Raw genomic sequence first — 24,093 nt, 5'->3', positions numbered from 1 at the left:
ACAATATCAAAGAGGGGGGCTTTAGAGGGTCCTATAGAGGACAATACTTCAGAAACCGAGGCAAATTCCAAACCTCAAAGCAAGCCACTACACCATCCAAACAGTGACTTCTTTCCCACCCCTCCACCACACACATCTCCTGTGGGAGGACGACTACAAAGATTTCACTCTCATTGGCAAAACATCACCACAGACAATTGGGTGTTATCAATTATCCACAATGGCTATTGCCTACAGTTAATCTCCACCCCTTCAAACATTCCACCACGTTACCACAAATTGTCCCCAGAAACTGTTACAACAGGAAGTGCAATCCCTACTACTAAAACAAGCAATAGAATTGGTCCCACATTCTCAACAAGGAACAGTTGTATACTCACTATACTTCCTCATTCCCAAAAAGGATGGCACTCTAAGGCCTATCCTAGACCTCAGACCTCTCAATCTATACATCCTGTCAGAACATTTTCACATGGTAACTCTGCAGGATGTCATTCCACTACTACAAAAGCAAGATTACATGACTGCTTTAGACCTCAAAGATGCGTATTTCCATATACCCATCCATCCAGCTCACAGAAAATACCTCAGGTTTGTCATAGTCGGAAAACATTACCAGTTCCAAGTTTTGCCATTCGGCATAACAACAGCTCCAAGAGTTTTCACAAAATGTCTAGCAGTAGCAGCAGCCTGCTTAAGAAGACAACACATTCACGTCTTTCCATATCTAGACGATTGGGTAATAAAATCAAGCAGTTTTATACAATGCCAACAAACACACTCAATATGTAATAGAAACACTGCATACACTAGGGTTCACTCTAAATTATCAAAAGTCACAACTTCAACCAGCACAGGTACAACCTTACCTAGGTGCTATTCTAAATACTCAAAAAGCCCTAGCATACCCAAATACACAAAGGATACAAGCTTTCCAAAATCTCATCCCACATATCCCACCAAATCAACAATACACTGTAAGAATTTTCATGAAAATTCTAGGGATGACGGCATCTTGCATAGCCATAGTTCCACATGCAAGACTGAACATGAGGCCTTTACAGCAATGCCTATCACAACAATGGTCTCAGGTGCACGGTCAGCTTCAAGATCTAGTGTTGATGGACCGCCATACGCACACGTCCCTTCAATGATGGAATCTAAGCAATCTAATGAAGGGGCGGTCATTTCAAGACCCTGTGCCTCAGGCCGTAATAACAGACTCATTGATGATAGGTTGGGGAGCTCATCTCAACAATCATACCATTCAAGGGAAATGGGATCCCAAACAGAAACAATTTCACATAAGCCACCTGGAATTATTGGCTGAGTTTCTTGCCCTAAAAGCATTTCAACCCCTTCTCAAACAGAAGACTGTTCTGATAAAAACAGACAACATGACGACCATGTATTACCTCAAAAAACAGGGCGGGACACATTTATCTCAACTGTCTCTGCTAGCCCAGACAATATAGAAATGGGCAATTCACAATCATCTATTAGCAGAATGTATTCCAGGAATGGACAATCAGTTAGCGGATCTCCTAAGCAGGAATCACCAAAAAAGTCACAAATGGGAGGTTCACTCCCAAGTACTTCAAAAGTACTTTCAAAAGTCGGGAACACCCGAAATAGACCTATTCGCAACATGCGAAAACGCAAAATGCCAAAACTTCGCATCCAGACACCCACATCTCCTATCCAGAGGCAATGCTCTATGGATCAATTGGTCAGGGATATTTGCTTATGCTTTTCCCCCTCTCCCACTCCTTCCTTTTCTGGTCAGCAAACTTCGTCAGACATCTCTGACCATGATGCTCATAGCCCCAACATGGGCACGTCAACATTGGTACACAACACTCCTAGACCTGTCTGTAGTACCTCATTTCAAACTACCAAACAGACCAGATTTGTTAACACAGAGTAAAGGTCAAATCAGGCACCCAAACCCCAATGCTCTCAATTTAGCGATTTGGCTCCTGAAGTCATAAAATTTGGTTACCTAAAACTTCCATCAGAATGTATGGAAGTGCTTAAACAGGCAAGTAAACCTACTATCAGACAATGTTATGTTAACAAATGGAAGAGATTTGTTTACTACTGTCAGTCTAAAAATACTGATCCACTCACAGCATCTATACAAGATATTGTATGCTACCTACTTCATTTACAAAAATCATATTTAGCTTTCTCATCCATCAAAACCCACCTTACTGCAATATCTGCATATTTACAAAATATTCAGCGTACTTCTCTGTTAAGAGTCCCTGTTATTAAAGCTTTCATGGAAGGATTAAAACGCTTTATTCCACCTAGGACACCACCTGTCCCTTCTTGGAATCTGAATATCGTACTTAAAGATTCATGGGCCCACCTTTTGAACCCATGCACTCTTGTCAAATTAAATTTCTAACATGGAAGGTTACCTTCCTTGTAGCTATTACTTCATTAAGAAGAGTTAGTGAAATACAAGCCTTCACTATTGAGGAACCTTTTTTCCAAGTACACAAACACAAAGTTGTACTTAAGACAATTCCACACTTTCTACCAAAAGTAGTGTTTTCTTTTCACATCAACCAAACAGTGGAATTGCCAGTCTTCTTTCCACAGCCAGGCTCAGTTGCAGAAAGAGCTCTTCATACTCTAGATCTCAAAAGAGCTATTATTATGTACTATATTGATAGCATTAAATACTTTAGGAAAACAAAACAACTTTTTATTGCTTTTCAACAACCACATAAAGGCAATCCTATATCTAAACAAGGCTTAGCAAGATAGATTGTTAGATGCATACAAACATGCTACATCAAGACAAAAAGACAACTTTTAAACACTCCTAGAGCACATTCTACAAGAAAGAAAAATCAGTCAATGGCATTTTTAGGAAACATACCAATGGCTGATATATGCAAAGCTGCCACATGGTCTACGCCTCATACCTTTACTAAACACTATTGTGTTGATGTTTTCTCACTCTCACAGCAACAGGCCACTGTTGGCCAAGCTGTCTTAAGAACACTATTTCAAACAACTTCAACTCCTACAGGCTAACCACCGCTATTTTTTGGGTGGACTAACTGCTTTGTAGTCTATGCATAGCATGTGTATCTGCAGCTACACATGTTATCGAACGGAAATGTCACTTACCCAGTGTACATTTGTTCGTGGCATGTAATGCTGCAGATTCACATGCACCCTCCCTCCTCCCTGGAAGCCTGTAGTCGTTAAAGTTTATCATTGTACATATATAGATACATTTACACTTGCATGGACATCTCTTTATATTCTTATACTCTATCACTCCTTCCTTCACCCTTTGCTGGAAAACAATCAAACAATGCACTGTAACTGAAAGGAGGAGTGACTCGATCCTGTGACTCTGAAAAGACTTCTTCGAAGAAAAACAACTTGTAACACTACATGCCGCAAACAGATATACACTGGGTAAATGACATTTTCCATATATGTATTTATAGTTGCCACTAGGTAGTTATAGTTTGGATCTTGTTTCCATAGAAAAAGCATTTATTTTTTGACTTGCCTGTATCTTTGGCACCGTTTGACAAATCTTCACTAAATTTTTCCAAATAAAAAGGTTGCCGATGATTCTTGTTGCACACAGAAAGTTTGGGGTGATCTGTCAAGCGGGGGCCGGGGGGTGGTTTAAAAAGTTGTTTCCTTTATTAATTCCCATAGGCACTTTAGACACAACTACAGCTTGAACCATTGGATGGAACTACACCAAATTCTGTAGGAAGCTACGCAGGTGACGCTTTTATTTTTGGGTGTAAATCCGTTCAGTAGTTTTTGATACATTAAAAAGAAAACAAATTAGTATCTCCCTGGCTGCGAATACTTTGAAGATTAAGAGCTTATGCACGGCAAATGCAGAGCTCTCGTTGGCTGTCCACACTTCAAACCAGGAAGTGTCGGCAGCTATCTTGGGACTGACTTGAGTCCCACTACAAATTGTGAAAAGAAGGAAAAGGGGCCAGGGTAGGGACACCCTGCCCCCTTAGCTCTGGTGGTAGGTGAACACCCCCGCTCCCCACCAGGCTAAAATGCATTTTTTGTTTTAAATTTATTGACTTTAATTTGCAAAATGCAAAAATTTGCAGCAAAAAAGCAAGAACAAAAAATCTAGCTTATGCTCCCATCCTTGTTTCTGTGTGGTCCCTGGGTGGGCCAGGTCCAGGAGTAATTTCCATTTTCATGCTGGGTGGGGGAGAGGGGGTGGCATCTGGTCCCCCCGCAGCCCTGGGGATCACCACCTCCATGGGGCATTTTTTAAATTGTATGCAGGGGGGCTGCCCCCAAGCCCCGGGGACCACCACCTTCCCGGGCCATGCCTCAAATTGTGTGCAGGGGGAGTGCACCCCCAACCCCCCCCGCAGCTTTTGGGACCACCACCTCCCATGGGGCATGTCTTAAATTGAATGCGGGGTGGCCGCATGCCTCCCCCTCTCCCGCAGCCCCGAGGACCATCACCTGTCTGGGACATTGCTCAAATTGTATGTAGGTTGCAGCCCTGGGGGCCACCACCTCCCCAGGGCAGGGCATCTTATATTGTACACCAGGGGGGCAGCCCCCCACAGCCCCCGGGGCCACCACCTCCTCGGGGTAAATGTTAAAAGAAAAGAGGGTCTGTTTCGGAGTCCCGGGTACCACCACCTCCTGTGGCTATTTTATTTGGAGGGGGGTCCTCCCCTCAAGGAGCCACTGATGGCCCTCTGGACAGCCCCACCCCCCAAGGGCCAGTGTAGGAAAGGTCCCTCATTTTGGCATGGTTACCCCCACTTTTTGCCTGCTGTCTGTGTGTTTTGACTGGGATCGTGCTAACCATGACCCCAGTGACTGTGCTCTCTCCCTCTAAATGTGGTTGCTTTGTGCATGCACCCTTTCACTACAGGTCACTGTAAGTCACCCCAATGGTAGGCCCTCCTAGCCCAGAGGGCAGGTTGTAGGTACCTGTATGCGAGGGCACGCCTGCATGAGCAGAGGTGCCCCGACGAACTCCAGTTCTATTTCCCTGGAATTCGTAAGTGCTGGGAAGCCATTTTACCCATGTACTGGACCCAGGTCACTACCCCTGTCCAGCTACATAATGGTAACTCCGAACCTGGGCATATTTGGTATTGAATCATACCCCAATACTGTTGACAGTATTGGTTGTATGATTCCATGCACTTTGGGGACTCCTTAGAGGACCCCCAGCATTGCTACTGCCAGTCTTCTGGGGTTTTCCGGGCAGCCTGTGCTGCTGCCACCCCTCAGAGAGGTTTGTGCCCTCCTGCTGCTTGACCAGCTCAGCCAGAGGAAGGCAGAACAAAGGATTTCCTGTGGGAGAGGGAGTTAACACCTTCTCCTTTGGAAATAGGTGTTACATGGTTTGGGAGGGTTAGCCTCCCCAAGCGACTGGTATGCTTTGAAGGGCACATTTGGTACCCTCCTTGCATAAACCAGTTTGCACCAGTCCAGGGACCCCGGTCCCTGCTCTAGTGCGAAACTGGACAATTAAAAGGGGAGTGCCCAGGGCTCCTCCAGTTGGCCACTTGGTTCTGCCATCTTGAATCGAAGGTGGACAGAAGCCCTTGGAAACATTTGAGTGGCCAGGTCAGGCAGTTGACGTCACAGCCTCCTCCCGATAGGTGGTCACCCTGCTAGGAGACCAATTCCCCTTTACGGGCTATTTAGGGTCTCCCTCTTTGGTGGGTCTTCAGATTTGATGTGCAAGATTCCAACTGGACTCCTTTGCATCGTTTACTTCATCTTCTGGCCACTGGGACTGCAGCTGGACCCTCCAGGAACCAAGAATCTGCAACTTCAGCAAAGACTCCGCTCTGCAACATTGTTTATCTGACTCCTTCCAGCAACTGCAACATTTCCCCGGCTGTGCATCCTCTGAGGGCAGCGAGTCTTCAGCCTGCAGAAGTAAGAAGGAATCTTCCTTGGAGTGAAGGAGTCACTCCCCTGCATCTGCAGGCACCAACTGCAACAACGACCAGCTGCGTCGATCCTCTCTCCTCCTGCGTGGATCCTGCATCACAGGTGGTGGTCTGGAGTGGTCCCCTTGGTTCTCTCTGCCAGCTGTCCAACTTGGGAGAGGGTAACCCCCTGCCTCTAATTGCAGGACAGTACCCCGGTGCAACGTGACCCTTGCAGCTACCAAGGCTTGTTTGCCCCTCCACCAAGAGATCTTCAGGCTCCATGTAGCCCCTGCGCCCAGCACTCCTTCCTGCAAAGTACAGTCCCTGGCCTGCTACTCCAGTGACGTGGGACACTCCTCCAGGTGTGCTGAGTGGGCCGCACTGCAACTCATGTGTCTGCTGTCAGTGGGTTGCCTGTGAGGGATGCCTCCTCTTCTTGTGACTTTCCCAACTGCTGAGGGTCACCCTGTACACCCCTCCTTGGGTCGAGTCCCCTGGACCTTGCTGGTCCTCTTTAGCCTTGCAAACCTTGCTCTCCGTCTCTTGGATTTGCCAAGGCATCTTGGTGGTTCTCCAGCACTACTGGCCGACTGCTTCACAAACGCCGACGTGCATCACTTCTGGAACTCCTCTGTAGATCCTCCTCTGCACTGCTGACCTTCTTCATCCACCGTCTACCTTGTCCCCCATCCACAGAAGGGTGGGTAGCCGCTCCTGCCACAGCCGGGCACTCCATTACAAACTGGACTTAATCCCCTTCCTTTGCAGGTCCTCTTCTGTCAGAATCCACCTTTGGCTTCTTCCAGTCTTGGTTGGTTCTTGCATAATCCTTTTGGGGAAAAACAGGTACTTACCTCTGTGCTCCTGGTTGCTGGGGGTCACTCTGGTACTCACCTCTTGGAGTTCCTAGTTCCTTCAACTCCTTTCTAGTGATTCCACTTCCTTGGGTGGGTGACTGCCTTTTACATTCCACTTTTTTAGTATATGGTTTGGCCCTCCCCTAGGGCCCTTACTATTTCTTATTACTTTTACCAATGCTTATTGCTTTCTGTGCTATTTATTAATTGCTAGTGTGTATATAATAGTGTGTTTACTTACCTCCAGTTGGGGGATTGCCTATTCAGTGTTCTAGTATTTGTGTTGCTATAATAAAGTACCTTTGTTTTTGTAACACTATGTGGTTCTTTTATGTGTGCAAGTGTTGTGTGACTATAGTGGTATTTCATAAGCTTTTTATGTCTCCTTAATACGTCTTGGCTGCTCAACCACAGCTACCTCTATAGAGCCCTGGCTTCCTAAACACTGCCTACACTTAACCAATAGGGGATCCCTGGACCTGATATAAGGTGATAACTCCGTAGGTGCTCACCAACCACCAGGCCAGCTTCATACAGTAACTAAAAGTAGTCTTAGTTCCTAAAGGAAATCCCCATCCTTAGTAAAATAATGAGCAGCTCAGAGGATATGGTTGTGGAGCTCGACGAGGCCCCTTACCTCCATATCGAGATGAATGAGCCAAGGTTTCTCTGCATTCTCAAAAATATTAAAAATGGTTCTAACCCTACGAAGGTCCAGCTCCAGGAGCTCTTGGCAGAGTACACAAAGGAACACCCTGCTGAGGAGGAAGATCTCCCCTCGGATGTGGAAGAAGTTAGAAATCAGGATAATGACCTCCCTCCTCCTAACCTAACTTGGGAGGGCAGGGCCTCTGTACCCCTGTCCTCAAGGATAGTACCCACAGCACATAGACCTCACACCGGTGGGTCAGCTTCTACTGGGTCCACTGAAGACAGTCTCAGTGAAGAAGACAGCCTTTTAGCAAGGTTGGCCAAAAGAATAGCTTTGGAAGATAGGCTCCTAGCTATATAAAGGGAGCGAGCAGAAATGGGCTTAGCAACCAATAATGGTAACAGCAATTTAATAACTAGAGACAGAGAGCAATCCTATGACCCTAAAATCCCCAAAGGGCTTGTCCCCAAATATGAGGATGGTGAGGACATCACCAAATGGTTCACAGCCTTTGAGAGGGCTTGTGGAATGAGAAAAGTGAAAGTCTCACTGGAGAGCTCTTCTTTGGGAACTGTTAAGTGTAGAAACTTTAGCATTATTTTGTACAGACCTTTTAGAAATAGTGTTTATAAGAAGTTTTTTTATTACATCTATATGTTATGTTATAAGCATTTGTAGAGTGCACTAAACCCGAAGACTTCAAAGCGCTAGCAGAGACGCGACAAGACAAACAAACACTCATTCAGAGCCATGCTGAGTGAAGAGCCATGTTTTCAGTTGTGTTTTTTTAAAGGTTGGAAAGGTTTCTGTATCAGCAATGTGGGAAGGCAAGGTATTCCACAGTTTGGCCGCTCCCACAGAGAAAGCCCTTCCTCCCCACCTGGCTCTGAGAAATCTTAGAACAGTTGCCAGTCTATGAGAGAAAGATCTAAGTGGTCTTGATGGTATATATCAATGAAGCATAGGATTAAGCTGTTCTGGGGGTGAAGGACCCTATGGACCATACACATTGCTTTAAAAACAATTCTCTTTATGATAGAAAGCCAGTGGGGGCACACAAACCTTCCCTCACCGATACCTGTCTAGGGATATTCATAATGTACCTGGGAGCTGTATTCTGTACCACCTGCAACTTGTTGATGCCTCTCATGTTAGTATTCAGGTATAGGGAATTACAATAATCTAATTGAGAAGTGATAAGCCCGATAACAACAGCCTGACATAAATCCTTAGGGATAAAAGGAAACATCTTCCTCAGGACACTAATTATATAAAAACAAGTACTGAAAGTACAACCAGCGTGGTTATTGAAGCTCAAGGAGTAGTCAACCAAAATACACAGGTTTTTGGCAGATTTCACCGGGGTGGGAAGAGACCCACACTTCTCGGACCACCAGTTTTTAGACCATATTGAGTCCTGGCTCCGATGACCAAAATCTGTCTTTCCAGCACTGAGTGTGAGAACGTTGTTGTTCATGCATTTCTTAATGCTGGACATACATTGCCTAAAGGACTGGGGAACAGAGGTCACATCATTGGAGGTAGTCACAATAATTTGAGTGTCATCAGAAATGGCTGAATCTCAAACCCAAAAGGTTGCATCAGAGGCACCACGTAGATATTAAAGAGAGTCATACTCAATGTGGAACAAGGAAGACTGAAGGCATCCGTCCCTCAGCTGACCACATGGACTCTATCTGTGAGGAAGGAAGATAGTAGACAGAGGGCAGGGTCACCGACCCCATTCATCTCCAGCAGTTGAATCTTCTGTGCTGGCCAAAATGTAAGTAATAGAAGTATGGCTGCACCTCACTGATCGACGTGGCGACGGATGTTGTCTATTACTAACACAAGTGCAGTCTCTGTGTTGTGACCTGACCTTAAGCCATTTTGTGAGAGATCCAGGGACCCCTGTGTTTCTATAAAATTCAGAAGTTTAAGAATTTAAGATAATAATGTTACTGAAGGAAATAACTAGATTTTGTTAGCATAGTGTGATTCCAATTGGTTCTAAGGCAACAATCTTGTAGTACATTGCCTTATCTGCTTAAGGTGAAAGATTTTACTAATTAAATGTAGACTTTTATCTTGTGTTACTTGTAATGATTTCCATTAATCAGTCAATAAAATGTAAACACAAACTTCAACACAAGATCGTTCTAACCGCACCAACAACATGATCACCATGTATTACATTAAAAAACAAGGGACACACACTCCGCTCTGCTTTGGGCACACACTCCGCTCAGCTTTCACCCATGGCGGAGCGCATATACTACTGGGCCATACATCACAACGTCCATCTCCTAGCAGAATACCTACATGGGGTGAATAACGACTTTGCATATATGCTCAGAGGAATGCAACAGCAGGTACATGCTGCTCCACTCAGATTTCCAGCAGTGGGCAACTGCAGTGATAGCCTCTTTGCCACACAACAGTATGCAAAATGACAAAGCTTTGCCTCCAGGTTTCCTCACTCACAGTCCAAAGGCAATGGCGTATGGATTATCTGGTCATGGATATTTACTTACGCTTTTCTTCCTCTTCCACGCATTCCTTATTCCATTCTCACACAAACATCCCTCAGTCTAATCCTAATAGCCCCAATATGAGCTAGAAAAGCATGATTCACAACCCTCCTACAACTTTCATTTGTACAACACAAGAAGCTGTCTCTTTGGCCACAGCTTCTGACCCAGGAGCAGAGAAGGGTCGTACACCCCAACCCCAAGCAACTGAATCTAGCGACCTGGCTCCTGAGGTCTCAATCTTCTGGAAGAATGTATGACCATTCCAAACAAGCTTACAGGTCTTCCGCACAAGCCTATTACACAGCCAAATGGAAAAGGTTTGTTCACTACTGCATAGCAAAACAAATCCAGCCACTTTCTCTCACAGTACAAGACATTGTTTGTTACCTACTCCATTTATAACAAGCAGGCCTTGCGTATACCTCTATTAGACTAAACTTAGCAGCACTTGCTGCGACCATGCAAAGCAGACAACACACCTTTTTTAAAGTCCTGGTAATTAAAGCCTTTATGGAAGGATTAAAAAGGGTCATTCCTCCCTCCATCCCACCAGCACCAGTCTGGAACCTTAACATATTTCTCACCAGGCTTATGGGTCCACCTTTTGAACCACTATATTCATGTGATCTACATGGAAGGTATTATTCTTGGTGGCTATAACATCTTAGACAAATAAGCCAACTCCTAGCCCTCACTCTGGAAGAACCTTTCTTCCACATATATACAGATAATTATTAGTACTAAGAACAAACCCCAGGTTTCTCCTTAAAACGGCTTCTGCTTTTCGTGTCAGCCAGACCATCGCACTGCCAGTGTTCTTTCCTAAATCGGACTAGGTAGCGGAAAGAGCTTTATACACCCACTAATGTACTAATTTGAGAAAACAAAGCCCTTTCACAAAACACAGCAATATTCTGTTGCTTTTTCAGACTCACACAAGTGCTTCCATATCTATAAAGCAGAAATTGGAAGATGGATAGTAAGGCATATACAGACTTGCTATCACAAAGCTAAGCGATTGCTACCTGGAGGTCCAAGGGCTCACTCTACATGTAAAAAGGGATCCTCAATAGCTTTGTTAAGAAAGATTGCACTAGCGGATATCTATAAAGCAGCTACATGGAATAACCCACATACATTCACAAAACACTGCTGTGTTGATGTCTCCGCTACCTAACAAACTAGTGTGGGTCAAGCTATATTACGAACACTTTTACAGACATCTACCTCAACCATTGTCTAGCCAATGTTTATGGGTAGCATTACTTTACATTTAATGCTAAGTGTATGTATCTGCTGCCAACACATGGTACAAATGTAATGTTACCCTGCCAGCATCTATTCTTAGCATGTAGTGCAATAGATTCATATGTGCCCACCCTCTTTTCCGGACATCAATGGCTGATGTACACTCCTCTCTACTAGAACACCCACCCCTGTCAACTTTACTTGTATGGTCATCTTTACTCTCACTCTAATGCTCTTATCCTACTATCACTCATCAAGCCAAATAAACAATCTAACAAAGGAGCCAATGACCATGATCAATACATGCTATGGGACGAGTCCCCTACCTTGTGACTCAAAAGACTTCTTCAAAGACCAGCAAGTTGCAAATGTCTGAGCCCAACACTAGGTGGCAGGAGTATGCTAATCATTTGAATCTGTGGAACTTCAAAACACGAATAGATTCTTACAGGGCAACATACTCCTTTCTGGTTTTGATGGCAGACAATAACCAGCCATTTCTAACTCAGGATCTTTATGGACTAAGAATACTAGAGTCCTATGCTAGTGATGATTCCTGATCCTCTTTTCAGAGAGACAAAAAATTGAGGAGATTGCCTTACTGGAAGGACCTGTCTTTTAAAGGGCAGAATCCTTATTCCCTGTTGAGCATGGATGTTTTTGCCATATGTGTCCAGGATAATCCCAGAACACCTTAATTAATCGAGGTTTACTAACGTAACTACAGTCTAGGGAAAGGAGGTCCATACACTTGTATGTAAATGTATCTTATGTGGGTACCTTGTAATCATGGATTGGGCCTGGCTCTTTAAGAACTTGTTTGGGAATCTGTGTTAACCATTCAGTTTGTTTTTATTTGAAAGAAAAAGGTGTTTTATGATATAAGTCCACCAAGATAATTTTACAGCTTATCTACATGGTATAGATGCTACAGAAATGCTAATTAAAATTAACTACATGAGCCAGAGCTCTGAGTACTGGTAAGTAGTATTTACTTTTAGTTTATGAAGCTTTCTTTGCTTGCAGCCTTAATACTTTTATTGTAGGTAACTTGCAATTTACAGAGTTTGCCGTTCTGAATACCCTCTTTATTTCGTGTGTAGCATTCTTTCATTCTGTCTGTCGATGTCTGATGTTTGGTTAAAGAACACACTCTTAATGTGATGAAGCTGAGGAACCTCTAAATGTTTAATAGTATGTTGGTTCAGTAGCCGAGTTATAGTTTATTGATGCTTTATGGCTGTACTGATCTTGCATGTGATAAACAAGTTGCAACATAGCAGTATAAAGTACAAGCTCCTTTTTTTGTCTCCCATTACATGGCGCGGGCATGTTGTTTCTATGCATGCGACAAGATTATTACTCAAAGGTTTGTACATTTGTGGTGATATTTGGTAGTTATAGATTGATGGTTCAGAGGGTAGATTGGATTGGGTGTCTTCAGCTGGTATTTGGAAGTGATCAACATGAGTAAGAGTCTTTTGGAGCTGTGCATGCCTACTAATATTACAGCTTGAACACGTGGATGAGGTCATCAAGTTACGCAATGTGAGTGTCGTTGCTCCTTTGATTATCATGACAAGTTTGTCTGTGGAAAAGTGACTGTCAAGTCATCTGTGAATCAAGAAGTCCTAGGTGGGCTAAATTGGAATGATGTTGGAGCCATATTGCAAGTGATGTTCTTTTCGTAGACCGTAGTGATATTTTGTGAACCAGTAAGCAACTGAAACTAGCTAATTCTGACAACTTCTGTTCTAGGATTTTAAGTTTAACTGTGTTCGAATAGGGATTATGAAGAGATCCTATTGGCTCAGTCTACTGGATGGTGTAGGAAGTTGGCTCTGTATGCACTATTTCAGAGTAAGGAATAGTATGCACAGAGGCCAAGGGTTCCCCTTAGAGGTAAGATAGTGGCAAAAAGAGATAATTCTAATGCTCTATTTTGTGGTAGTGTGGTCGAGCAGTAGGCTTATCAGAGGAGTTATGTTAAGCATTTGTTGTACACACACAAGCAATAAATGAGGAACACACATTTGGAGACAATTCCAGGCCAATAGGTTTTTGTATAGAAAAATATATTTTCATAGTTTATTTTAAGAACCACAGGTTCAAGATTTACAAGTAATACTTCAAATGAAAGGTATTTCAGGTAGGTAACTTTGAATTAGCAAAATAGCATATACAGTTTTCACATAAATGACATATAGCTATTTTAAAACTAGACAGTGCAATTTTCAACAGTTCCTGGGGGAGGTAAGTGTTTGTTAGTTTTTGCAGGTAAGTAAACCACCTACGGGGTTCAAGTTTGGGTCCAAGGTAGCCCACCGTTGGGGGTTCAGAGCAACCCCAAAGTTACCACACCAGCAGCTCAGGGCCGGTCAGGTGCAGAGGTCAAAGTGGTGCCCAAAACACATAGGCTTCAATGGAGAAGGGGGTGCCCCGGTTCCAGTCTGCCAGCAGGTAAATACCCGCGTCTTCGGAGGGCAGGCCAGGGTTTTTTTTTTTTTAGGGCACCGGGGGGGACACAAGTCCACACAGAAAGTACACCTTCAGCGGCACGGGGGCGGCCGGGTGCAGTGTGCAAACAGGCGTCGGGTTCGCAATAGGATTCAATGGGAGACCAAGGGGCTCCTCGGGGTAGCCACCACCTGGGCAAGGGAGAGGGCCACCTGGGGGTCGCTCCTGCACTGGAGGTCCGATCCTTCAGGTCCTGGGGGCTGCGGGTGCAGTGTCTTTACCAGGCGTCGGGTCTTTGAAGCAGGCAGTCGCAGTCAGGGGGAGCCTCTGGATTCCCTCTGCAGGCGTCGCTGTGAGGGCTCAGGGGGGTCAACTCTGGCTACTCACGGTCTCGTAGTCGCCGGGGAGTCCCCCCTGTGGTGTTTGTTCTCCAAAAGTCGAGCCGGGGGCGTCGGGTGCAGAGTGCAAAGTCTCACACTTCTGGCAGGAAACGTGTGTTGTTTCAAAGTTGCTTCTTTGTTGCAAAGTTGCAGTCTTTGGGGAACAGAGCCGCCGTCCTCTGGAGTTCTTGGTCCTTCTAAATGCAGGGTAGTCCTCTGAGGCTTCAGAGGTTGCTGGACCCTGGGAACGCGTCGCTGGAGCAGTGTCTTTAGAAGTGGGGAGACAGGCCGGCAGACCTGGGGCCAAAGCAGTTGGTGTCTCCGTCTTCTCTGCAGGTTTTTCAGTTCAGCAGTCCTCTTCTTCTTAGGTTGCAGGAATCTGAGTTCCTAGGTTCTGGGGAGCCCTAAATACTGAATTTAGGGGTGTGTTTAGGTCTGTGGGGTTAGTAGCCAATGGCTACTAGCCCTGAGGGTGGCTACACCCTCTTTGTGCCTCCTCCCTGAGGGGAGGGGGCACATCCCTAATCCTATTGGGGGAATCCTCCATCTGCAAGATGGAGGATTTCTAAAAGTCCGAGTCACCTCAGCTCAGGACACCTTAGGGGCTGTCCTGACTGGCCAGTGACTCCTCCTTGTTTTTCTCATTATCTCCTCCGGCCTTGCCGCCAAAAGTGGGGCCGTGGCCGGAGGGGGCGGGCAACTCCACTAGCTGGAGTGCCCTGGGGTGCTGTAACAAAGGGGGTGAGCCTTTGAGGCTCACCGCCAGGTGTTACAGTTCCTGTAGGGGGAGGTGTGAAGCACCTCCACCCAGTACAGGCTTTGTTACTAGCCACAGAGTGACAAAGGCACTCTCCCCATGTGGCCAGCAACATGTCTGGTGTGTGGCAGGCTGCTAAAACCAGTCAGCCTACACGGGTAGTTGGTTAAGGTTTCAGGGGGCACCTCTAAGGTGCCCTCTGGGGTGTATGTTACAATAAAATGTACACTGGCATCAGTGTGCATTTATTGTGCTGAGAAGTTTGATACCAAACTTCACAGTTTTCAGTGTAGCCATTTTGGTGCTGTGGAGTTCGTGCATGACAGACTCCCAGACCATATACTCTTATGGCTACCCTGCACTTACAATATCTAAGGTTTTGCTTAGACACTGTAGGGGCATAGTGCTCATGCACTTATGCCCTCACCTATGGTATAGTGCACCCTGCCTTAGGGCTGTAAGGCCTGCTAGAGGGGTGACTTATCTATACTCCATAGGCAGTGTGAGGTTGGCGTGGCACCCTGAGGGGAGTGCCATGTCGACTTAGTCGTTTTATCCCCACTAGCACACACAAGCTGGCAAGCAGTGTGTCTGTGCTGAGTGAGGGGTCGCCAGGGTGGCATAAGATATGCTGCAGCCCTTAGAGACCTTCCCTGGCATCAGGGCCCTTAGTACCAGGGGTACCAGTTACAACTGACTTACCTGGATGCCAGGGTGTGCCAATTGTGGAAACAAAAGTACAGGTTAGGGAAAGAACACTGATGCTGGGGCCTGATTAGCAGGCCTCAGCACACTTTCAAATCAAAACTTAGCATCAGCAAAGTCAAAAAGTCAGGGGGTAACCATGCCAAGGAGGCATTTCCTTACAGATGGGTATAGAAATTATGTAGGTCCAGCTGTCTTTGTTTCTCTGTCTGGTGGAAAACTGATTCCCAGCTGGCCTGTGTCTGATTTGTTTTGGAGGTGCCATGTTTATTGCATCATATTATGTATGCATATCCATGCTTGTTTCTGTTTGCCTTCATTAAAGATTGAATTTATATCTATATTGTGGACATGACAGGTCCCCCCCATACACAAACCGTTTAAAAAAAATGTATTGTAACATTAGTTAGAAAAATTATATATGGCTTTTTCTCAATATTTGAAATTTATTTGCTTTAGTTGGCAGTAAGCACCCTTTATTTACCCTACTAATTCTGAAATTGGGGTAATGTGTATTGTGCTTTGCTGCTCTCCGATTTGTATGAATGGCCAAGGTGGTCATTCTTCTTTTCACTTAATACATGAGCATATCTCACAAATGTCTGTTGTTAAAACCATTGTAAACATGATCAAGTAATAAATCCTGAAACCAATTTCTTTGCATTTCTTCAACTGATATTGTTTTTTTATACAGAGAAAAGAGATGAAGTGGTCTACTATGATACTTATGAAAGCGTGGAGGCAATGTTTTCCACAGAAAACATGGCAGCATCTCTTCATCTACAGCAGGGGGAGTTAAAGAAGCTTGAGCAGAAAGTACGCCACATGGAATCTAGACGAGGACGCATATCAGCCAAGAAGGCCTACCTCAGGAACAAAAAGGTTAGGATTTTAACTGTTTGTTACTTTTGCCCTTCCTTAAGTATGCTCTAAGGCCCTTCTGTAACATCTTTCCTTCAGTGTGCCTTATGTTCGTTTCAGGGGATCTTCATCAGAGTCATAAGCAGATAATGATGTTGCCCATGTCAGATTTCAGAGCAGTTAAATATTCAAAGGTCACAGGAACATTATACTTAGGTTCTGAATTTACACACACAAAACCAATTGAAATTCAATTGTTAGAGTTATTTCAAGTAACTATAACTCGTGCCCTAAGATAACTATAACTCTCCTCCATGCCTTGCAGTTTTCTCATGAATAATGTTATTACAAATGTTGCAGTGATAATATCAATGATGCCATAGAGGATGTCATTAATGATGTAATATGTATGGTAATTAGCTGTGCATAGCGAGGGCGCAAGTTATAGTTACCTTGGGGCATGAGTTCTAGTTACTTGAAATAACTCTAACAGCTGAATTTCTATGGATCAGAACCTAACTCTACTGTTCACCCATATCCTTAGTTATTTTTTCTGTGAATTTCTAAGGTTTTTTAAATGCAGCGGGGGTTGGCTACATCCAACCTCATTCTACGCCTGGCCTTTGGCCGTTCTCAGCAGGGGATGGCCTGCAGCCAGGCCCTGTGGCCAACCCCTTCTAGGCCCTGTGGAGTGGGGAGTGTTAGAGGTATAATTTCTGTGAAATGAGCATCGGTGCCAGAATGAATCCTGGCCTGCTTATTTATCCAAGAAGAGGCCACAGTTTTGCCCAAATGTCTATCCAACTGGAGTGCTTCCCACTGGCTAATTAGTAAGTGCTACCTCATTTGGTAGATGTATGATGCATATTCCACACTTCAGCTGCGTAAAGGAATGTCTCCAGTGAATCCTGGTGTTGGAGACAACAAGACTACAAAGACTTGACTCTCCACCAAACAAGGGTACTTCCTTTTAATTTATTGTAGTATCAGTCAATCAGTATTTTTAAAGCACGGCTACTCACCCGTAAGGGTCTCGAGGTCCTTCGGTGGGGGGGAGGGGCTCATCTGAAGAGCCACGTCTAGAGGTTCTTCCTGAAGATGGTGAGCGACAGGCTTTGTAAGTGCTTCTTTGGTGGAGATGTGCTCATATTACCCTGCTTCAACAACACGTCTCCAAAATTGGAGATAAAAAATACTCCAGGGGCTGTTTAGTTAGCTGTCCATCATCCCAGTAAAAAGCAGGAAGAATTTGCATGCCATAACATGTATGTGGTTGGCCCAAGGTCCAGCGGCAGTTGCTCCCACTTGCAGGGAGAAGTTAAAAATGCTTCTCTCTGTGTGCAGGAACAGTCCTTTCTGCTTGACATCGGGCAGGGAAACAGATGAAATCCCACTCCCAGCATGCAGGGGAAGTTTTTCTGTTCCTGCCCGCTGGGAGTAGACTTACTTTGCTCTCGCTTGGCGGTCACCGGATTTGTGATGTATAGGAGTATATCTTGTCCATAAACAATAGACTTTTTCAGCTTAAAAAGGCTTGAAATGGTCAACTTTCATTTATGTTTTCTTTTTCAAAGTATCTCCAAGTGTACTAAATGCCACTAAATCTGAAGTGATCAGAAATATCTCTCACAAATATCTTTTTTTTTATTTTTATTTTTTTAAAGGAAAGTTAAATGGAATGTAGGGCACAGATAACATGTCAGCTGCATAGCTAAATAAATACAAATTGGCACTGTGGCTTTAAAGGCTTTATTCTTCCTCCAGTGTCCCATCATGTCTCAGAGGTGATAGTTCAGTTGATTTTTCTGGCTCCTGGCAACAGGATCCTGGAACATTGAGGTCAGCACCTTCGGTCTTCTCTCTAGAAAAAACATTTTAACATGTGGTTTAACCACACACTCTATGTCCTTCTAGACTTGAGATGTTTTTCATCTATTTCCTTACAGTAATTATCAGTTTCTTTCCTTTTGGACTGCCTTAACTTTCTTTGAAGTGCCCTGCCTGTGGCAAGAAAAAAGCCCAGTCAGATGCCCATGATCTCTGCATCATTAACCTTCCTGATGGTCAACATCCCAAGGACTGCACACATTGTTTTAAAAAAAAGTGTTCTGGAGGAGAGACACAGGATCAGGCTGCTCTTTCTAGAGGAAAAGCATCAGAAAACAGCTTCAGGATGTCATGAGGGGCGAGAAATTATTTTCCATCTACCTCTGCACCCTGCTGTTGCGCTGGGGACTACCCAACAGTGTAGTAGATCTAAAGACTGCAAAAGAAAAAAAAAAAGTAACTGTTCAACTTTGAAAACAAGTATTGTTGTAGACAGCATGATACAAGTATGATGTTGAATGTTACGTCAAGAAGGAACAGCAAATTGCCATCGGGGCAATCATCAATGCCAAGACACCTGCAACGTCAATATCACTTCCATCAATGTTGGCACCTAAAGACCCTCTCAATCGATGTTGAAACCACCATCAAGACCATCTTCTGCTTCCGTATTCCAGAAATATGCAGTGGAATTGGCTCCATTGTCAAGTAACAAGCTGGTCTGACTGAGTATTCCAGAAGATACTCACCTACCACAAGAGATGTAATGCTTGTGGTCAGTCTCCTACTCCAACACCTAGAAGCTCAGACTCTCCACGATTCTCATTATCGCCTCCTACTACTCCAAACCCTTAAGTCACCAGTGATCCATCTCAGTCTCTTCCTAAGGAGATCTCATGGAAAAGACAACATTCTAGATCCATGTCTCTAAGAAGATCTTGTTGTCCTTTAATGTGCTATATATGTCATAGTGGAAAAATAAGCTCCACTGAAACTCTAGTCGGCGTGATCATTCTCTGTCAAATCCATCCCATACCTTGGATCGCCTCCATCAGGGGAGTATTCTCTGACCGCATCGGAATCAGCTCCGGTAAGCATATTGCCAATTGATTACCTTAATACTTATAATGAATACTGTCAGCGAGGTAATAGTAAGAAGAGCAGATAAACTTAGCATTCCTGTCCCGGCTCCTGCCACCACTACGTTGGTGATGTTTGAAATTCTGCATCACAGGAGATAATCAAGGTCCTTATTTCCTATATCTTTTGGGAGCTGCAGTGCAGTTATTTGTAGCATCAGCATCTACAAAGTCTTCTCGTACCAGCCTGTTAAAAAAAATAGAAAGGTCCAGCTCAAGACCTTCTTTTTCTAAGATCTGATCCTCCTCCTAACTCCATTATCATGTCTGCGGCTAATAAGTCCCATGCTGTTGCACAGTCATCCACTGTTCCTCCAGGAAAGGAGAGTAAACAGATTGATTCAGTGAGGAGAGAAATGTGTTGCACAGCTGCCACAAGCATGAATACTGAAAGTGCTACTGCCTTGTCAGACCACTGACAGATCCCTTTGGGAGTCTCTACAAAGATTTTCGGTTAAGCTACCTAAAAAGGACAAACTTTTTTTTTTTTTCAGGAAGGAAGTTTGATGTCCAACCAAGTTATAAAGCTTCATACCTATCATGGGTATTGCCACAGAATTTTCCAAAGATTTAATGCTTAGTTAAGGCTTAAATGGTTAAAGCCAGCAGCCCAACAGAGAATTCTTAACCTGATATTATCAGGAAATTTGATCTTCAGATCTCATTCGAGTGGTGAGATGGGTAGGATTTAAATGGAAATGGACACTTTGAAGACAGTATGTCTCGAAAATGGAAAAAGAATTCAGTAGACGCTACAAACCTAAAAATAGGAAGTATGTCGCAGAGGGTTCAAATCCCATAATGGCAACCACAACAGCAGCATCAACAGCACCACAGGAGACCTTCAAAAGCCATAGGAGATAAGCAAACGTGTCTCCCTCAGGAAAGCCTCTGCAGAACAATGAGACCTTACTTCCCTCCTCTCTGTTAGTCACTCCGATGAGGGAAAGTATCTCGAACCGTCTACAAGAGTGGCAGAATATATCAAAGGTTGAATATTGTCCAGAATGGATACTCTCTCAACTTCAAGTGTCCTCCACCGTCTGTACCACAGAAGAAATATTTCCATCATCTTCAATACTTGCTTCAAGAGGACATGAACACCTTACTTAAAAAAGAATGCGATGGATGTAGTGCTGTCTTATAAAAATTAGCAAGAATTTATTCCCATTTCTTTCTGGTACAAAAGAAAGAATCACGATGAAAGTTCAGACTCATTCTCGATCTCAAACTGACAAACAAATGGATAAAGAAAGATTCAGAATGTTGGCATTACACCAGTCTACTGACAGTTAAATCAAGAAGGCTAGATGTGCGCAATAGATTTTCAAGACACATATTTCGACATTTCAATAATGAAGTGCAGAAAGTTTCTAAAATTTCTGGTAGTAAAGTGTTGTTTCTAATTAAAGTCCTTCCCTTTGACCTGAAGTCAGCTCCTTGCACTTTTTCAAAGTGCATGGTAGCTGTTACAGCTCAGCTCAGCTCAGAAAGTTAACGATCTTCCTCTACCCTTATCTGAATGATTGGATCATAAAGGCATAATCTCCAGACCTAGTAATAAAACACTTCCAACTAGCCACGAAGACTGGGGTTAAGAATCTATTTTCAAAAGTCAGTTATTACATCAGTGCAAAGGATTCCCTGTTTCGGGGTGACATTAGCCACTGTGGTCACAGAAGTGTATTTTTCAGAGGAGATACTCAGACCTATTGAACAGGTATGTTGCTGTCTGAAGCAAGCTCTGCATCTGATAGCTCAACAGATTTCTAGAGTCCATGGCGTCATGCATCTACCTAACTCCAAATTACAGACTTCTTTTGAGGACCATTACAGCAGTGCCAGGAAGATCGATGGAACCAGAAAACTGAAAGTTAGAAGAACAAGTTAACGTTATCCCAAGAGGCCCTTCAGTGATCCCCTTGGTTATGTCAAGCAACTAACTTCCCGAAAAGGGTTCCTTTTCACCAGAGATTTCCATTGCAGATCATAGTGACAGATACATCACTACCCATTATGGTTTGCTCACATGGGCCATCTACAGATAATGGAACATGGTCAGAGAGGGAGCAATCCTACCACATCAATCTGTTGAAGTTTAGAGCTGTGCATCTATCTCTCAAGGCATCATTTAGAAAAAGATACAGAGAGATAATACAACTGTAATGTATTACCTGTACAAGCAAGGGGGAGCACATTCAAGACCATTATCCCTGGAATCCCAAACCATTTGGACATTTCTGGTGGCAGGAGGACTATCTCTTGCAGCTGTCCACCTACTGGGGCTTCAAAATGTAGATGTGGTTACCCCAAGTTGACTAATACAAGAAAATCATGGCTGGATCCTCCACAAAGAAGTATTGCAAAGGGTCCATCAAATGGGGTTATGTAACAATAGATCTGTTTGCAGACACTAACAGCAGAAAATGCCCAAACCTCACCTCAAAATATTACCAACCAGGCTCCATGGGGAATGCCCTTTTGATCAACCATTCAGGACAATGTCTCTATGCTTTTCTAGCAGCCCACTGAGTCCGAGTGTTGATCAAGCTGCGACTTTTCTAAACAAGAACGATTCTAGTAGGCCCTGAATGGCTTAGGTGGGTGGGGCTCAAGGATATTCTCACCTGTCAGAGAAGACCAAACATGAAGCTTACATGCAGGCCTAACCTTCTCTACAGGTTTGGGGGCCAGATCCTACATCCCAACCTACCATCGCTGAACTTAGCATTTGGCCAATACGGATATTTAGATCTGCAGGACTGTATGGAAATTCTGAAAGAGGCATAGAGAGCTTCCACTAGAATGTCATAATGCGTTTAATTTGTAGAGCTTCTGCATCTGGTTCATACAGAATAGCTATGGCCCTATTACATGCCAAGAGGGGGTGGTTATTGCATGTCCTTTAAATCTGACAAGATCTGAACTTTCCTTTACGACTTCGAAGGTACACCTAGCAGCAATTGCTGCATATAGGAAATCTCCTTCTCAAACCTCTTTCTTCAGAATACCAGTGGTAAAGGATTTCTTAAAGGTATCAAGAAATTGTTCCTATTAGAGCCCCTTCTCCTCTGTGGGAATTGAATAGTGTACTTTCAAAATTGATGGACCCTCCCTTTGAACCTTTACACAGTGCAACTCTGCATCATTTATCATGGAAGTCTGATTTTCTAATAGCTATTACATTTGTGCGTAGAGTCCGTGAAATCTAAGCCTAATGTTAAAACTAAACTTATACAGTATATCAGAGTTGTAGTGAGACCCACCCTGCCTTTCTATCAAAGGTAGTGCTGTATATTCATGTAAATCAAACCATTTCCTTGCCATCTTTCTTACTGAACCTTTACAATCCATTGGAAAAGGTTCTACACTCACTGGATCTAAAAAGAATACTGCAATTCTGTTCCTACAAAACAGACATCATCATACATACACATACATATTTTGCAAGGTGCTCCGGGATCCTGCACGTGGACAGGATAATTCAGTGCTTATGACTCTGATGAGTATTTTCCTGGAAGCAAGCTTTTATTACAAGTAAGAAACATTTTCTTTCTGTTTTAATCTGTGTGATGACATGGCTCTAATAGAAATAAAATGTAGATGAAACTGTGTGGAACCATACCAAAGGAAGTATCTGGGCCTAAAATATTTTCTGACAATATAAACATAATGTTTGAAGTGTATTCATATATATATATATGTTCGATGGCATGTGTAGCTGCAGATACAGCTGTGCATATCCCGCCATCTAGTGTTGGGCTCGGAGTGTTACGAGTTGTTTTTCTTCGAAGAAGTCTTTTCGAGTTACGAGATCGAGGGACTCCTCCCATTTCGGCTCCATTGCGCATGGGCGTCGACTCCATCTTAGATTGTTTTCTTTCCGCCATTGGGTTCGGACGTGTTCCTCTTCGCTCCGTGTTTCGGTTCGGAAAGTTAGTTAAATCTCTGAAAATTCGACGGTATTGTTTGCGTTCGGTATCGGGTTAGTTAACGCAGATCGACACCGATTTCAAGAAGAGCTCCGGTAGCCCTTCGGGGCTTCTACCCCCCGACGGGGCCTGGTCGGCCCGACCGCGTGCGTCTTCAAGGCTCATGGAATGGACCCCATTCCGCTTCTGCCCCGAATGCCATAACAAGTATCCATACACAGATCAACACCTGGTCTGTAATTTGTGTTTGTCCCCCGAACACAAGGAGGATACTTACGAGGCCTGTCGGGCATTTCGGTCGAAGAAAACGCTACGGGACCGGAGAGCACGAAGGCTTCAAATGGCGTCGGCGCCATCAGGACACCACAACATCGAGGAAGAAGAGACTTTCTCCATTGCTGACTCAGACGAGCCCGAAACAGAACAGACGCCGAAAACCGTGAGTTAAACAGCCCCGGCCAAAACTCAGCAAAAATCATGAAGGCCCAGGGGACGCCACCGCCGGCAGGCCATGGCTTAACCCGTAAAATCGGTGACCGTCCATCGGTACCGAAAAAGGGCACACACGTGTCGAAGTCATCCTACTCCGGTCGAGATACCGGTACAGAACATACTCGACACCGAGACCCTGGTTCCGACCAAACTCGACATCGAGATACCGGCACTGAGATAAGTCGGCACCGAGAGTTCGGAACACCGAAACCTAAAAAAGTGGCTTCGGAGCCGAAAAAGACTGTAGAAAAGGTTTCGGTACCGAAACATCCAGCTTCGGAGCCGAAAACAAGCTCCTACTCCGAGGAACAAGGCCTTTCAGTAC

At 44.2% G+C, this 24,093-nt stretch overlaps 1 protein-coding gene across 2 annotated transcripts in view; it reads left to right on the top strand.

Moving 5' to 3' along the window:
• Nucleotides 1–24,093, top strand: part of JMY (junction mediating and regulatory protein, p53 cofactor) — a 651,557-nt gene that overhangs the window by 246,083 nt on the left and 381,381 nt on the right. For both annotated transcript variants that reach the window (XM_069223266.1, XM_069223256.1), the window contains exon 6: nt 16,212–16,399. In XM_069223266.1, the coding sequence (XP_069079367.1) occupies nt 16,212–16,399 (188 nt within the window). The remainder of the gene's footprint in view (nt 1–16,211; nt 16,400–24,093) is intronic.

This window comes from Pleurodeles waltl, chromosome 1_1 (assembly GCF_031143425.1).
Source record: "Pleurodeles waltl isolate 20211129_DDA chromosome 1_1, aPleWal1.hap1.20221129, whole genome shotgun sequence".
NCBI classification, from domain to species: domain Eukaryota; kingdom Metazoa; phylum Chordata; class Amphibia; order Caudata; family Salamandridae; genus Pleurodeles; species Pleurodeles waltl.
This window is presented reverse-complemented; position numbering and strand designations above follow the sequence as displayed.